Source organism: Sinocyclocheilus anshuiensis, unplaced genomic scaffold, assembly GCF_001515605.1.
Source record: "Sinocyclocheilus anshuiensis isolate Anshui unplaced genomic scaffold, SAMN03320099.WGS_v1.1 scaffold582, whole genome shotgun sequence".
Classification (NCBI taxonomy): domain Eukaryota; kingdom Metazoa; phylum Chordata; class Actinopteri; order Cypriniformes; family Cyprinidae; genus Sinocyclocheilus; species Sinocyclocheilus anshuiensis.
Genome location: NW_015547659.1, coordinates 239,514 through 258,305, shown reverse-complemented (window position 1 = coordinate 258,305; position 18,792 = coordinate 239,514). Strand labels below are relative to the sequence as shown.

At 35.5% G+C, this 18,792-nt stretch overlaps 1 protein-coding gene across 2 annotated transcripts in view; it reads right to left on the bottom strand.

The window, feature by feature from the left end:
* Positions 1 to 18,792, bottom strand: part of LOC107702220 (zinc transporter ZIP14-like) — a 39,450-nt gene that overhangs the window by 18,803 nt on the left and 1,855 nt on the right. Inside the window, exons 2-4 of one of the 2 annotated variants that reach the window (XM_016504467.1) lie at positions 8,594 to 8,888; positions 6,016 to 6,187; positions 245 to 414 (exon numbers count right to left, since the gene is read on the bottom strand). In XM_016504467.1, coding sequence (XP_016359953.1) covers positions 245 to 414; positions 6,016 to 6,187; positions 8,594 to 8,863 — 612 coding nt within the window. In that variant the 5' untranslated portion in view covers positions 8,864 to 8,888. The remainder of the gene's footprint in view (positions 1 to 244; positions 415 to 6,015; positions 6,188 to 8,593; positions 8,889 to 18,792) is intronic. The other variant, XM_016504466.1, reaches the window with a different exon arrangement.

Here is an 18,792-nt window from a genome sequence, read left to right as displayed (position 1 = left end):
ACACAAAACGAGTTTTTAACAGCTTTTATGTGTACCGACAGAAAGATCATGAAAGAAATTAAAGCTAAAGAAGAGGAAGTGGTTAGGGTGGTTAGGGGTGTTTTGTTGTGTTAAAAGGGAGAAAACATTGTGTGAAGGAGGAAAGAAGGAAAAAGGCGACAATTCCAGACACCCCTTTGAGATTAATCTTGATCTGCGGTTGATTCAGTGTGTTTGGGTGGAAATGGGTGGATGGATACTGAACCTCAGGCAGGAGCTGCAGGATGGCGGTGGACAACAATGTTCCAATGGACAGAGCGATGAAATAGACGAGTATTCTGCGCATGAACCGCGTCCTCATCAGGGGCGCCACAAACACACCAGTCAAAGCGAACGCACTAACCAGAGTCACACTCAAAACTGAGTAACCCCACACTGCAGGACACACACACACACACACACAACCTTTAATTACATGACATTACACTCCAGCAGACACATCCCACAACTTTTGTGTGCATGGATTATAATGTAGACTTCAATCCGGCAGCACTGCTTTGTTACCATTTAACCCAGTCGGACTGGAATCCCTGGAAATACATGATATCTGTCATAAACACACTCCTGAATGGACACGCATGCAGTTTGAGAGAAAATGTCATTATGTGGGAGTGATCCGCGCCAGGTGCGTGTGTGTACAGATCATATATAAGCTGGCTTTCTCCAAAACCACAGAGCTGCATTTGTTTACAGCTGAGAACAGATGTCAGCACTTTACCTACAGAGGAAGAAAATCATTCGTCAAAACACAGATACATTTAGGAAATATATTTCTTTCATATAACAAGGACTCATAACCAACAGTAATAAAAATATTTGACATTGAGTGTGCTTTCATCTACAACAACACAATGATAACACACTTCCTCATTTACTTCAACGTCTTAGGGACTTTTTTCCCCCGGAGACTGTTACAACACACTACTTTTTTTTATATATATCTTTTTTTATTACTCTAAAGCTCCTTTGGGACAGCGTGTACTGTAAGCAACATACAAATACACCTTAATAAATCACACATAAGCTCATTAGAAAAACCCAAATCTCAAGAAAACCATGAGATTTTGAAATTGTCTGAATTTATGGGTGAGGTAAAAACTTCAATAGATCAGAGAACTGGGCTTTTTCCCTATACTATGATCCGATAAAATACACTGTTTACGCATTTAAATGACCTTACATACTGTCAGCTTATTAATAATAATCAGTGCACATGTAAACACACTCATTGAGGCGGATTTCAAAGTTATTTAAAGGAATAGTTCACTCAAAAATGACAATTCTGTCATTATTTACTCACCCTCATGTCGTCTGAAGACAGTTTTTCCTATTAATTACCTAGACTGGGGTGGCCCATCTAATCTGTACCTCTACAGTTTCATTATAAACTGCAAAAAGTTTCATTATAAACTGATTTTTTTTTTGTTTTTTTGTTTTTTTGTTTTGCGGCATTGCTTTGGCAAAGCATCTATTCATTTTGACTAAAATCAAAATATTTTTTCCAGAAAAATTAAACGAATAATAATAATAATAATAAAAGCTTACCAAAAAATAAAAGCATAGTAAATTTACTACTGTAAAGAAAAATAACTAATATATTTAACGGGGAAGTCGTGGCCTAATGGTTAGAGAGTCGGACTCGTAACCCAAAGGTTGCGGGTTCGAGTCTCATACCGGCAGGGATTGTAGGTGGGGGGAGTGAATGTACAGCGCTCTCTCCCACCTTCAATACCATGACTGAGGTGCCCTTGAGCAAGGCACTGAACCCCCAACTGCTCCCCGGGTGCCGCAGCATAAATGGCTGCCCACTGCTCCGGGTGTGTGTTCACTGCTGTGTGTGTGCACTAATGCAGAGCACTAATTCCGAGTATGGGTCGCCTCACGTCACTGTAGTGTCTGGACCAATCAAAAACACAATTCTTCATTTGATTACGTTCTTAGAACTGACAAGACAGTTGACCCTGAGAGGTCAAGTAAATATCTACAGCGGATCTAATATTTATAATTAATTATAACTAGTTATGATTAATTATTCATATTTCCCCATGAGCTGATTCGCTACATCACTTTTAAAATTTACTATGAAATATTTACATTTTATTTTACAGTGCAGGTGTATTACAACAATATAATATCAATTAATATAATATTCAAAATGTGTTATGTTTGTTCAACAGAAGAAAGTAAGTCATACAGGTTTGGAACTACATGAGTGTGAGTAAATGACAGACTTTTCATTTTTGGGGTGAACTGTCCTGTTAAGTTATTTACTGTAAAAGCATTCTATGATTGTGCTTTTCTAAGGAACAAAATAAATGTCAAACTATTCTTTAATGTATTTTTTAATGTATTTGTATCTTTTGATTTATTTTTCAGTAATTTAAAGTGTTGTAGTAGAAAGTATAGTACAACAAATACTTTAAATTAACACCTGGAATGTTCCCACAGTTCCCACTGCAGTGGGAAAGGGGAGACAGAACCAAAAAAAAAAAATGAATTGCAATCATGTTGAAGTTGTGGAGCATGCTACAGACAAACTGAGATGTGGTGCTAATGCAAATGATGCTGGTTTGGGTCTAGCCTGCAACCTGTCCTAAATCCTATTCCCTCATCTTTGGTGATCATTTCACATTCATATTACCATCACTGTACCATGGTGCCAGTACAGTGCTTTTTGTTAAGAGCTGAATGGGAAAGACTGCATTGACAACAGGATGCTGTAAGACTCCATCTCTAAAAGCCCGCATTCCCCTTTTCTTTCTCCTTATCTCTTGAATTCCGGTGGGAAGTGGCACTGCGACATTCTCCTTTCATTTCCTCTCCCGCTGCCAGGATGTGCAAGAAATGCCAAAACCCAGAAGTGCCTTGTTTAGCAGATAAAGAACAGCATGATGCAAAGCGACAGGAAATATCACTGAGCCAGAAAACATGCTGCACAGATGTTGAACATGTTGAGTCACAAAGAGTCACAGGCTGATTCAAAACAAGATTTTCAGTGAATAAAAAAATTAATTAAAAAAAAAAAAAAATCCGTTATAGACAGGGCTTGTTTTAAGTTATGGTGAATACAAAAAAAACTGTACAGACCTGAAATGTTTGTATAAATAAAAAAAATCACAGATTATAAAGTGCATGTGAAATTGTTTCCTGTTCTCCAAGTCCATGACTTCTCTCCTGAAATGTCCCAGCAGACTTCACACACGCCCATGAAATTCTCTGAACTCTCCCTGTCTTGCCTTTTTATATCTGTCGCCTACACAAGCGATATTTCAGTTCGGCTTTTGAAAGCACACAGCCTCCCTTCAAATCTCCGGTCTGACCAGAGCACTGTGATTGAATCCAGATGCTGGGATCTGAAATATACATGCTTAGCCATTTTAAAAGTCAAGATGTCTTATTCTGATATGAAAGATTCTTTCAAATTGTCTAAAGTGTTAGCATATATTTGCCTGTGTTCTATCTACGCCTATACAGTGACATCAACTTAAGCCACTCTCAAAATTGCCACTGCATTAGATGTGTCTTAAAATATCATACCAAGGGATATCTTCAAACATGACTCTAGAGCTCTTCTCAGTCTAATTTTTGAGCCATTTTTGCTAGACTATCAACTGGTGATTTTTAAGGATGTATAGTCCTAGAAGAGTAACTACAGCAGTATTTCATAACGTTAACTGTGAGCATGATCCAAAAATGTTTGACTATGTGAAAAGGCATTTCAATATTTTTTTTTTGTATTCATTTTTTTAAAGTACACGACCATTCAAATGTTTGGGGTAAATATCTTTAGTCATAAATCAAAAGTACTTATAATGTTACAAAAAGATTTCCATTTCAAATAAATGCTGTCCTTTCTATTCATCAAAAATCATGAATAAAATGTGTCATGGTTTCCACAAAAATATTAAGCAGCATAACTGTTTTCAACATTGATAACAAGAAGAAAAAATGTTTTGGTCCCACTTTATATTAAGTGTCCCTAATACCTGTGTACTTACATAGTAACTAAATGTGTACGTAGTATGTAACCACAGTGTAAGTACATATTGGTACATAGTATCTACAGCTGTAATATTTCTGTAACTACACACATGTAACAACCCTCAGGATGGTTTGTGTAAGTACAAATGTGTAACAGGACATATATAACTACATTTTGTAACAACAATATGTATAAGAGTAATTGGAACAGTTTGATCCAGGGGGTGGAGATGGGTAGGTTTAGGTGTGGAAATGGGATCCAGGGGGTGGAAATGGGTAGGTTTAGGGATATGTAAAGTGGGAGGAGTTGGATCTCGAGTTGGAGTTGGTGCACCCCTGTAATACCAGTGTACTTACATTGTAACTCCTCAGGAACGGTCCACTTAATATAAAGTGTAACATTCTGGACACCAACCACAATTTATATGTAAAGCCTAACTTACTGGCCGCTGCTGTGTAACAGAGTAATTACATGGTAAATCTAATATAAAGTGTAACACTTTCTTTACCAAAAAGTGCTGTTAGTCCTGTTACACATTTGTACTTTCATTACCAAAAAGTATTGTTACCAAAGTCATGTTACACATTTGTACTTACACATACCATTCAGTGTGTTGTTACATATGTGTAGTTACACAAACATTAGAGCTGTAGATACTATGTACCAATATGTACTTACACTGTGGTTACATACTATGTACACATCTAGTTACTATGTACGTACACAGGTATTAGGGACACTTAATATAAAGTGGGACCAATGTTTCTTGAGCACCAAATCAGCATATTAGAATGATTTTTGAAGAATCATGTAACTCTGAAGACTAAAGTAATGGCTGCTGAAAATTCAGCTTTGGCATAAATTACTTTTTTGTTTACCTACAATCCCTGCCGGTACGAGACTCGAACCCGCAACCTTTGGGTTACAAGTAAGATTCTCTAACCATTAGGCCATGACTTCCCCAAAATGTATTAAAACAGAAAACAGTTATTTTAAATTGCACAATATTTCACAATATCACTGTTTTACTGTATTTTTGATTAAATAAATGCAGCCTTAGTAAGCGACTTCATTCACGTTAAAAAAAATAAAATGTTAACAACCCCAAACTTTTGAATGGTAGCATATAGCTGTTGTGTTATGTGCTTGTGCAATCTTGCTTTTAAAAAATTTAAATAAATAAATGCCACTTGATTTAATGTTTTGTTTTCCATTTCAGTGACCTTTCTACATTTCTCAATGTTCAGAGTTCACTATTCTTATCACACTTTAACTGGAGTTCAAGGCTCAACACAAGAGAACACCTGCACTCTTCTGAACCTCTTAGCCAGAGTTCTGCTGATTCACTGTATTTTTCCTAGAAGCCTAATTTGCTGGCAAAGTCAAAGATTGTCTACAGTGTACAATAGATATGAACTAAACCAGTCTGCTATAAATATGCCAAGACTTTGTACTTTATACTGATAAGGTTTAACAAATGGCATTACCTAGGGACGTGCAATGCATGAGAGTTTGAAGAGAATATTACAAGAACTGTTAATAAGTGTCATAATATTCACAGTGTGCACAAATCTCATTAGAAAGCAGTTAGAAGTAACATATTCCCTTGACACAAGGCCAAAATACGTGGCCACCTGAACGTCACACCCATATTTGATTGTTGAACAATTATTTTTAAAACCATGGCTTGATTGTTCAATGAGGTTTGGGTTTGAAGAGTCAGGCCTTTATGGCCCTTTTGCTTTTTGCATGGGGCAATTGTGCATAAACGGACATAAATCTACCTTAAATGTTTGTTTAAGGAATTTGCACACCTGTATGACTGACTTTACCCTTTTGTCACTATAATAATTATAGCTGAATTAGCCAAATAAGGGTGTACATATCATTTTGGCCATGTAGTATATAATGACAATATAATTGTGGCTGACAATAAAAAATTAAGCATCATCACTAATATTATGCATTGACTGTCAATGGATAGTCAGTCTTACCCTCAGCATCAGTGGGTCTGGGGCTGCTCTCAGACTCTTGGTCCTGCTGGGTCTTGCATGCTTGTGAGTCCAGCTGCTGTATGATTGTAGGGCAGATATCATGCAGGCCACGTTCATCTATACGAGACTGTTCGCTCATCCCATACACTGCCAAAGTGTCTGCAGCCAAGCACTGAGAACAGAGGACAGGACAGAGGTTTCAATTACTGATCACAGAGGAGAAGCTTGAATTACAGCATTGAGAGTGCACAGTTTGTCCTGGAGCACAGGATAGAAACCACAGATTTGACTTTGAGGTCTAACAATGTAATATTTCAAGGTCATACTGAGGATTAGGGTTCATAATGTTGAAAACATATCCTATAATAACTCTCTGAGGAAAGAGGGGGCGGGGGGGAAATCATATACTTCTTAAGCGGTGTTTACAAAAAGCTACATCTTAAGCGAAAATGAATGCATTTTAAATTTGAAATTAGAATCATGAAATAAAAACACAAATTTTGAATAATAAAATATACTCTGGTCATAACATTAAATTTGAATATATATATTTGAAAAACTAAATATTTACAAAAAGGAGTCAGAAAATCTATCATTCACTGAATTTAATGAAAAAGTTAGAACTTAATTTTAGGTCAATTTAGGTCACAACTGTTAAGCTGCCAAAAATAAGTTAAAATCAAACCCAGGAAGCATGTTATTATGTAAAAACTCAAAACATAATCTTAAAGAAACAAAAAGACATGCAGATATCCCACTTGTGGTCCTTGTAAATGTTACACATTTAGGCCTGGTTTCACAGACAGGGCTTAGACTAAGCCAGGATTAGGCCATAGTTCAATTAGGACATTTAGGCCTAAGTAATTTTTATAAACGTGCTTAGAAAAAACATTACTGGTGTGCTTTTTGAGACAAAACAAAGGCACTGATATTATTTTAAGTTTCTTTCAATTGAAACAGCTCAGACTTACATTTTAGTCTAGGACTAGGCTTAGGCCTTGTCTGTGAAAACTTTTAGCATAGCAAATGCTCTCTGTGGAGGAGAAAAAAATAATGACAACTCAATATGGCCTTTTATCGTTGTGGACAAACTGATAAATTACAACATGTTACTCTTGACTTTCTTACACCTTGAGAGGTGGCACAAGAGATAATGCCTCTGATAAAATACTTCATGACGTGAGAACACAACAAATGCTAAACCAAAGACAAATATTTGTGCTTTTGCCAACACTCAGGCAGGTAATATTGTAAAACCAAGAATTTATGCACTACACGGCCACACACATAAACGCTACCATTCAAAAAGTTAGCTGTATTTTTTTTTAAACAAAAGTATTTTTTGTCATTATTTACAAACTTTTATTTAGCACAGATGCATTAAACTAATCAAAAGTGACAGTAAATATTTGCACATTGCTAAAAAAACGTTTAAAAAAGCTAATTTTACTTGAACATCAAATCAGCATATTAGAATGATATCTGAAGGATCACGTGACATTGAAAAAAATACATTTTAAAATATAAAAAAGTTATTTTAATTTGTGATATACAATACTATTGCATTATTGTATTTTTTTTAATCAAATAAATGCAGCCCTGTAGAGCACAAGATTTTAAAAATCTTACCAACCCCAAACTTTTGAACAGTAGTGTAATCTTTGTTTGATTTATTTCATGAACATACTTATTGTACATTTATATCACATACATGTTTTCATCACATACATGTTTTCATCACATTAGTATCGACCAAAGTTTCTACTGTAAATTGCCTGCCTCAATTAGAGATGTTAAGTAAGCCTTCTTGACTTATCTGGCCATATCTATATTTATGACAACTGACAATAATTTTAATCGGTTGATATAAGTAAAATACAGATAATTTATAACATAAATACAGATTATAAAAAGCAGAGTGAGCTACTTTCAGATCAGTCTTTCTGAAAGTCTTTCAGATCAGTAAGTACAGAGGAACTTTTTAACTTGACATAAAGGAGGGCCTTGAGAAATATTTTACACACAATCTAGAAACAGTCTTAGGCTAATGTCCAATGTTTGGATATATAATGTTCACGATAAGGATAACAAAAATGAAATACAATGCAAAACATAAAACAGGTTTACAAAATGCAGTAAAAACAGCGTGGGGAATTTTCTTCCAGTATTTCTAAATGCGTCTTGATTTTCATATTCAAATACATATATGTAAAAGAGGTCATTGTATACTGAACTAGGGTTGGGCGATGTCTACCAAATTGGCATCAGACGATGTCTACAGTGAAACATTGTGATGGACGATGACATCGGGGGCGGGGTTAGGGGTGTGCCCGAAGCGTGAAACAAATAACTGTTATATGGAGCCACTAAAAGGTTAGCCTGTCAACTTAACATCGTGATGTCCGTCAGCCATCTGCGATGGACAATGGCATCGTCTATCGGCCCAACCCTATACTGAACATGTATTCTTGTGTGCAATAAGCAGCCAATCAGAAGCAACAGAGTTCTAACAGCCAGTTAGATGTGTGAAAATATTTCCTGTAAAGTCCCACAACCTGTAAAATCTTCTGTAACTCACCTTAGATGCATTGGTTTTGGTGGGCTGTGTTTGTGCATCATGTTCTCCACTCTGGCCTCCATTTAAGCGCATGAGGAGCGCTCGGAGCTGAGGGACAGAGATGCTGGTGTTGTCGCCATAGCGTGTCAGCAGCTCCTGAAGGACTTGTGTAGGAGACAGTCCATCCTGACCACTAACATCTCCTATTGGCCATTGCAGCAGGCCTAGAGTCAGGGTCAGGCCAATGGTCAAGGTCAGCTGTTTGCAGCCATTGGCTTGTCTCAGGGTCATGACTCGTCCAGCAACACGTCGAGTACTACATATAGAAAGATATGAGATAAGAAAACAAGGTAAATGAATGAAAATTACATCACTGATGTCTTTAGCACACCACATAACCATACACTAAAAAATCTGACTCCATTCGATGTACTTTAAGTACACAAAGTACAGTAGAAGATTTTTGCTTCACAAAATGAAATAGTTAATAATAATAAAAAAGCTAAAAATGACAATAGAAATGAAATGGAAACGTTAATTTCTGTAAGTGCTATGAACTAACCACTGGACAGAATATGGAAATATTCAAGCAGCAAGTGTTATTGTTAACTTAAACAAAAATGTTAAAACAATTAAAAGCTGAAATAAAATAAAATGTAAATGCTAAATGAAAAACAAACAAAAAATTAAAAAAAATGTTGCCTTTGCAACTAACTGAAAAAAAATAAGTACTAAAATGACTAAAACTAAACTGAAATAAAGACAAATGAAGTTAAAAATATTAAAAATATCTAAATATTGAAATAAAAAAAGTTTAATAATTCTAAATATAAATAATTACTATAATATCGTATAATACTAAAATACTTAATATAAAATAATTACATTTCACCATCCAGTTAGGCACATCAACCATAACAGCCAGAAACCTTGGAGTTATGATTGATGATCAATGATCAGCTGACTTTCTCAGACCACATTGCTAAAACTGCCCGGTCCTGCAGATTTGCTTTATTCAACATCAAGAAGATCAGGCCCTTTCTTTCGGAACATGCTTCACAACTCCTCGTTCGAGCTCTTGTTCTGTCCAGGCTGGACTATTGCAATGCTCTCTTGGCAGGTCTTCCAGCCAGTTCTATCAAACCTCTACAATTAATCCAGAACGCAGCGGCAAGATTAATTTTTAACGAGCCGAAAAGAATGCATGTCACACCTCTGTTCATCAATTTGCACTGGCTACCAATAGCTGCTCGCATAAAATTCAAGACATTAATATTTGCCTACAAAACCACCACTGGCTCTGCACCCCTTTACCTAAATTCATTACTTCAGACTTATGTGCCCTCTAGAAGCTTGTGTTCTGCAAGTGAACGTTGCTTTATTGTGCCATCCCAAAGAGGCACAAAATCACTTTCACAGACTTTTAAATTAAATGTTCCCTCCTGGTGGAATGACCTACCCAACTCAGTCTGAGCAGCTGAGTCCTTAGCCATCTTCAAGAATCGGATAAAAACACATCTCTTCCATCTTTATCTGACCCTCTAACTCTAGCACTAATTCTAACTCAATCCGAGCAGCTGAGTCCTTAGCCATCTTCAAGAATCGGCTAAAAACACATCTCTTCCATCTTTATCTGACCCTCTAACTCTAGCACTAATTCTAATTCTATTCTTTAAAAAAAAACTAGCCCCTTGGATAAAAGCGTCTGCTAAATGACTAAATGTAAATGTAAAATAACACTGGCCTTAACTAGCCTAGATACCAGCACAAAATCACACTCTGCTAAATATTTCCACAATATGTGTGTGTTTTATAGTATTATGTGCGTGTTTTATAGTATTATATAGTATTCTTAATGGAAATGGGTAAAGGCTTGAACCAGAAACAGTTTTCCTTATGTCAAGACTTAACAAGCAGTAAAGGAGCTGTCGAGAGGCAAACAGAACACAACAGAGCAGGTTTTCTTCAGAGACAAATTATTCAAGCACTTTTGGAAAGACACTGAGACTCAATGTCTGCAACGGTCCTGATGGATGAAAGGCCAGATGTTTTTTAACCACGAGAAGCAAAGTCCAGTTGTAAATGAATGTACTCCTAACATTTGAGTCACAAACATTGGATAATTGGCCCCAAGGGGACCCTTCTGAACAGGTCTCAAAGGCCACTGTTGCAGTGGGACCGAGCCACAGAGTAAACCCAAACCGGTCATTACCAAGAACGTGAAGAAGCCAGGAACAATATGGAAAATTACCATCGCTGAATGCCTTAATACTAATGACTATCTTTGAGATTTACACAACAGCAGATTTCAAGCAAAGTAACCAGTAACCACCACAAAAGCAAACTTGAACGGGGATGCCTGGTAAATTTCAGTCATGTTTCAACCAAAAGACACTTTTGTTATTTTAAAAATACAACGACAGAATCTTTGATGATGTATCATATATCAAGTGTTACACATCAACCCTCGTGGTGAAATGCAAAAAGGCGAGTACAATAACACAACAAACATGCAGAAGTGTACAGCAGAATATTCATTGTGATGCATCATGAAAACATTTTATGTAAGACTAAGTCCAAAAAAGCAAATCAAATCATTTTTTTGTAGGTTTCTGTCTACATAATTTAAATATTCTCACCTTCTTTAAATTAATCATTACAAGTTTTGTGAGAATAATAACAGAAAATCACATATAACAGCAGCTTTCAGCAGATGCCAATTCTTATTTTCAAAGTATTCATTTGGAAATTCTTTTGGATGGATTTTGTATACATTGCAATGTTTCATGATGTTATCAATAGAATTCCGGTAACTATACAGCCAAAAGAAACACAAAGTTCAAATTCCAACAATATGGCTAAATTAAAGTCAGAATTCTTTGTATACTGTATGTTAGTGTTAAATGATTAAAATAAAAATACATTTGAACAAATGTCACAATCATGCCTTTGTATTCACTTTGTAGTCTTACACACATGGCTACTCCATGACTTGTCTACAGCATGTTAAAGAGACTGAATATACTAATGAAGTGCCATTAAACTTTCACAAAGGACTTTCGAGAACTAGCACTTAAAACATCAGCCAAGACTCAACTCACTTAACCTTAACTGGCTTTCTTGACAGATCTTTGAATGAATGTGAGACCAAGAAAGACAGCAAAAAACAGAGAGCGTCTTCGAAAGATCAGTCAAAAGTGTGCTTGTGAAAAAGAAGTAAAACCTGTTAATTTATGTCAATACTGATTGCCATCAAGTAGATATGAGGAAGTAAATGATTGCTTTTTAATCTGATTTCATGCAAGTTCAATATTTACTCTCCAGTATTATACGCTGATAATTCTGACTTACGATCAGTGTGTAAATTACAGTGTGGGTGTAAAATTGCATGAGAATGTTTATCAAAAACAGCAGGGAGTGTGAAGGAGAGGTTAACCGCACCATGCTGATGTCGGCTGTGTTATGCTGACTACGCTTATGCATGTGGTTTGGAGAGACAGAGGAAATATGATCCTCACTGACTTATTGATAATATATGAGGGCCACCGAAAGGCAAGGTGAGCTTTTGTAGAACAGCACACACGTCTGATCAGCTGACAACTCAACTGCTGTCAAATAGCCCATGTATATAATAATTATAAATAATAATATAATATTTATTACATTTATATATAATTACAGTCTCAACAAAGTTAAATTATATAGCACATTAAACCTGAGGTGTGTCATTTCTGTGCCACTAGCATCACTAAATGAAATTACAAAAATAAAATAGCAAAAAAGAGTCACTTATTGGTACCAGAATATCACAACTTGGACTAATACATAACCACAAACTTGCACAGTAGCAGCGACTTTTTTTTTACCTTACAATTCTAATTTTTTTTCCCTCACAATTCTGAGTTTAGATCTTGCAATTCTGAGATATAAACTCGCAACATACAGTATAAACTTGCAGAAAAGCAGTCTGAACTGGGAGATGTTATTGAGAAAAATAGAAAAACAGAATTGAGATTCAAACTCGGAAATTTGAGAAAAGGTCAGAATTGCACAATTCTTTTTTTTTCTTCTTAAAACTGGGTTCATACGTCACAATTCTGTGTATAAAGTCAACAAAATAAAAAAAATGTTTTAATAACATGCAATTGCAAGTCCAAATAAGTCCAAATTGTGAGATAAAATAAAAACATAAAAAAATATTTTTATTATTCTGTTGCAGAATTGGCTTTCCATGCATTCATGTTATTTTGGCTTTTAAAAAACTAAATCCTTAGCCCACCTAAAACCAGCATTAATATTGGAACAGGCAATCACATCTCAAAGCTGTGTGTCACAATAATACACTGATATGATTTCCAGCAGCAGCATTGTATCTCAGAAGAGATCCTTGTGGACTGCTGCTATTTCAGGAGACAAGATAAGTCATAGAGAAGAATGTCTGGTATTCAGTCTAAAGGGAGATTGTCTATATCCACTGGATCTGCATCAAGAAGGATCAGTAATCACTGAACAGGTCTTCAGGTCATGAATTTATGGATTGATCACAGCTCAGAGGTCACTCAAAGCTATGAGAGAAAAAATGGTTCTACAACGGAATCTCAGCGGCATTATTAAACCTGTCGCATACAAAGCAAAGCTTTGAGATCCATCCTGTGCCCAAACCAGCAAAAATAAGCATCTTAAATCAATATGATGCACGTTTATGATCATTAGGTAAGAAGTAGCACTGATGTCTTTAACAATTCCCTTTCAAAAGATTTGTGCCAAGATACAGTTTAACAAAAAATGTATATTTAAAAATTTTAATTTAATATATATTAATAAATGTATATAAAACAATGTTCAACAATTTTAATATGAGTATAAAACAGGGTATCAGTTTTCAACCCTCTGGTGCTCCTCATTTGGGAGTCACACTTGTGATTTTCACGGTCAAAAGTGACCGGACACCTGAAATTTAACTTTTTTTTCGCCCCAGTAAAATCAATGTAATATATTTTTATTTTGTATTTTGAGATAATTTCATGGCACTAATTCATATTTATGCAATAATTATGATGAATTTCTGCCCATTAAAAATAATAATTAAAAAAATTTAATATATTTTTATATTACTTTTCAATGAATGCAGTATTTCATGTTAAAATAGTCAATGCTTTTAAAATCCCATTTCTGAAGCCAGATTAGTGCCATCTGGTGGGAGTAAAATAAGAAAAACATCTGCAATTCCATGGTTTAGCCCAGGGCTGTCCAAACTCGGATTAGCTGGTTCAGGTGTGTTTAATTAGGGTTGGAGCTAAACTCTGCAGGACCGAGTTTGGACAGCCCTGGCTTAGCCCATAGATCCCTATATAGCTCTATATAAAAGGCCTATAAATTCTCTAATTGTTTTTAGACATAAATACTTATTTTTATTAAGCTGTGGGTTTTGATATACATTTAGACATTCTCAAAGACAAATTTTTGTAAAGGTTTAGATTTTTTTTTTGTTTGAAATGTTGATTTGAAGCGTCAGTTTTTGAATTATTATTACTACAGTCAAACCTGAACACAGCATTTTGTTACACAAAACATTAAAATTCTATAAAAATGAAACAAAAATGAACAGAAATGTTTCATCAGAGCTTAATCCTTCTGGGTTTGATTTGATTTCAACCTCTCATTTCAGTTTTCTGACTTGTTTTGGCTATATGTTAATAGCCATACCAATTCATTTGAGTGTGTATAATTGTGTATGTTTGTGTGTGTGTTTGAGTGAGTGTGTCTGTTTTTCACTCTTGATGTTTTAGAGTGTAACCCCTTCCTTGCTGTCCACTTTTTTACTGCATTGTAGTTTAATTATTGCTTTTATTTAGAGATATGTGTGTGTGTGTGTGTGTGTGTGTGTGTCTGTTTTGCACTCTTGATGTTTTAAAGTGTAACCCCTTCCTTGCTGTCCACTTTTTTACTGCATTGTAGTTTAATTATTGCTTTTATTTAGAGATGCACCGATTGCAATTTTCTTGGCCGATTCCCGATTTTTTGGAAGTGTGACCTGACGATACCGATTTTTGCCGATTCTGATTTTCTTTCTAAAAACTATAATTGACAGCATATACAAACAAAAATCTATGCAAATTTCAATGCCAAAATTATTTACATAATTAAAGAAATGATTAAACATTACAATTCCCCCAATCTGGACTAAGTTACAGATTTTCTCTCACTTAAACAACTCTCAAAATAAAGTGCTCTGTGACTGGAAAGAGGAAGAAATAGTTAACTTAAAATGAGTTGCTGTAGGCCTATGTAACAAAACAGATGTAATTTCCCACTATGTTTATAACTTAAAATGAGTTGCTGTATGTAACAAAACAGATGTAATTTCCCACTATGTTTATAAATGGTCATTTTTTTCCCCTAACCTAATGTGTCATTTTTCACATTCAATTCTTACTTTGTTTCAATTAATTCAGTTAGAATACTAAGACACTGTAGAGTTGTTAAAATTCAAATGAAATTAACAAACTCTATCTTTCCACTGCTGAGGAAACAGAAGCTGCATCTGAAGTGGCATTAGATGCATTTACACAGACAGTTTGATGAAGCTGAGGTGCCATAAATGCATTTACACTGCAAAATTTCAAATGCATAACTAATTTTATAAGATTAATCAAATAAATGTTGAAAAAATGCAATGATACTATTAAATATGACTAAACCACCAGTAGGTGGCGGCAAATGTCTGTTTTAATGAGTGAGTCATTTATTCATTCATTCAACCGATTCATTCAAACGGCTGATTCATTCAGAAACGAGGCAAGTGTCCTTATGAATGGGCCACTGAATTATTGACTCACTCGATTCGTTCAAAAACGTGAATTCATTCAGTAACGAAACACTGCTGTGTGTTGCTCGGAGACACACAACAGTCCTGCTGTGGCTTTGATCGGAACTATTTTCGTCAGCAAAATTTAGCAAAAACAGTCAATAATTTTTCTAAAATCTAAGTCACTTAATTTTAACTTCTTGTTTATTGAAATACTATTGTATAAAATCAGTGTCACATTGCAATCATGTTGATATTGATATTCGGGGAAACATCATGGCCGTATAATGTTGCTTACCTAAATCATGTTTTGTAAATATATTTATTTTTTTTTACCGCAGTATGCATCTATAAATTTCTGTTTGTTACTTTGTGTGTGCTGTCTCTCTCACACACTCACTCAGGCTGTGCAAGCCTCATCTGGCACGACATAAATACATTATCAGTCACCGTTTACACTGAATTCAATTAAAATTAGAATCAAACTCACGCGAAACGACATGTTTACATGCGACTGTGAGTGTGCACGTGGCTGTGACGTCATTGCCTGCGCCGCTGGCAATAAAAGGATCAGCTCGGAATCGGCAAGACGTGAGACTGACAGGCCGGTCACCGATCCGGGGCGATCATGCGAAAAATCAGCCGATTCTGATCACTGGCCGATCAATCGGTGCATCTCTACTTTTATTTTACATATTTGCTGTGTTACAGTAACACCAGTTCATAGGTGTGTGTGTGTGTGTGTGTGTGTGTGTGTGTGTATAAGTGTGTGTGTTGGTTTTGCACTCTTGATGATTCTCAGAATGTTTGTGTTTTTGTCGATTTCCCATTAATTTCCTATGGTCGGTCATTTTTGACTGAAGACCACAAGTGAGACTATTTTTTTACGACCACTTAGTCTGCTCGAATCATGCCCTCAATTTTTTTGTGGGTTCACATTCCAAATGCCATAAAAGTCACCAAGTTTCGTACCATTCTGATGAAGCTGTGATTTTTAAAAATTCAAAACAGAAAATATTTGACTTTTGACCGAAGAGCACCAGAAGAAATCTAAGACATCTTTAAGACATGCACAAATAAAATACAGTATGTCCATACAGAACAAACCTATACAATATCAAAATAAATCATGCATCTCAGATTATTTTGCATTCAATATATGTATTGTAAATTTGTTTGTGTACTAATATATCAATACATACAAATTAGAAGTTGATCGATATTGTATTTTGCCGATACGATAATAATGAGTTTTAAAAGTATTTACTTGAAAGATGCCGTGCTCATATTTATTTAATTAAATTTTGTTTAATTAAATAAATATTTTATTTAAATAAAATATTTTGTATAATAAGGTTGCGATTAATAATAAAATGTGATTTGTTTAATCATCACATTAGGGTATATTGTGATTCCTGTTTTTCTGTCCCCAAATTTAAGACCTCTTAAAATGATAATTAGGACTTTTGTATACCATTGAAGATATTCAAGGCTTTTTATGACCCTAAATTTGACTTGAATGAATTTAAAATACTTTAAGACTTTAAGGACCTACGGGAACCCTGTAAAAACACTGAAAGGACTTATAGAAAACACTTAGGCTAGTCATGGAGAGGCAATAGCTACTGACCAAACCGTGAGTTTCTACAAGTTAAAAGGTTGGGGGCCATTCACACTCAAAGCGCACACACATAAGACCGCCTCACATACAGATCACGAAATCAGGCTTGTGCTGTGTGTAAACTATTGTGCAGCAATTGCCCCATTGTAAAAACAAAAATGCACTTCATGATCAAACATTTAGGTGAGATAATTACATATTTTTTTAAACAAAGGTGACCCCACAAGAGTCACCTAAGAGGGGAAATTCCTTCATTTTCAAAAATGAAATTCAGGCCCTGAATGAATGTCTGTAAAAATCCTGATTGGAGCATCACTATAAATAATTCTACATGATAAAAAGAAGGCTTCAAAAAGATCGGTATCAGTAGATACTGCTTCCTGAGGTCGGTGATCAGCTCCAAAAATCCGGATCGGAGCACCCTTACCAGAGGCTTTTTAAACACATTCCATCTGAATGTCTCTATATTAAGGAATGCAGGCTAACCTGCACACTAGTGGAAAAGAGAGCAAATCTTTCCACTTGACAGGCATTTTCACTCTGCTGATATGGCAGGTTTTATAGCATGACTACCACAAGAGAGAGGTAGACAGACAACTAGACACCTGTTGTCAAGCAGACACTAATACACAAAACTACAGTGAAAACAATCGACGGAAAGAGGCTATGGTCTAAGGAAAGCACTGGAAAACCTTTCAAAGTTCAGCAGAGGAAGTGCGTACTATGCCTTTAAGGAAGATGTATAATAATACTCTTTGCTCCAAAACAACCCGATCCAGCCAAATATGAGAAAAGCAGTTTAAGCAACAGTGTGCTGGCTTGGATTAGCATAGCAGCTACAATTACAAACATGCCTGCTGGCTGCTTAACAGTGACACTTAGTTATGTTTAGCTGTGCAAGCACCACTAATTTGTAGTAAAATATGTAGTAAAAGTGTAGTATATAAAATATATCATCATACTTCAACCACAAATGAAACATTTATCACAAAATAAGATACTGACAATATTGGACCACACTGACTTTCACTGTAAGAAAAAAAAAAGACATTTTTCAAAATATCTTAGTTTGTGTTCCACAGAAAGTCATACAGGTTTGGAATGACATAAGGGGGAGTGAATGATTACAGAATTAGATTTTTTGGGTGAACTACATTTTTAAGGTTAGAAAACCCCAATTAAGCCAACACTTTAGTGCATATATGCTATAGACATAAATAATACCTCAAATCATGTGACCTATTGAGGAGATAGTTCTCGAGTAAAAAGTCAAATTGCTTAAGACACACAATGCAACCAACATTTGTTGTGATGCAGAAAGGCAAGTTACAACTTGTACTGCTGAACAAACCCTCTTGAAGGTCATAAGGAATTTGAGAGCTATGACTGTTAAAGTAGATTTGCTGACAACTTGAATACTGCTGCTGGCAAGACTTACAATCCTTTTGCAGGCTGACAGCCTCTGGCATCATTCAAGGCAAATATTAACATTTTTGGAATGGTCGCAAATTCACACATTCACATAGTTAATCAACTTTTTTTGAATGCATACACAATGTTAAAAATCAGGTTTACCTGCTGCTCATCTACTTCATAGAAGTTCTTCTTCAGCCCTAAACAGCTGGTGCAATTGACACATACAGTCCAGGACGTTTCAAATGCCCAAGGCCTCAGTGATCAAAGCCTCTTTATACAGGAGACAATGAGGTTAACAGAGGCACTGCAAATTAAATCATCAGACCTGTCATTAAAGAAAATGACATAATGCCAAAGAGCACTTCCCTTCAGCTC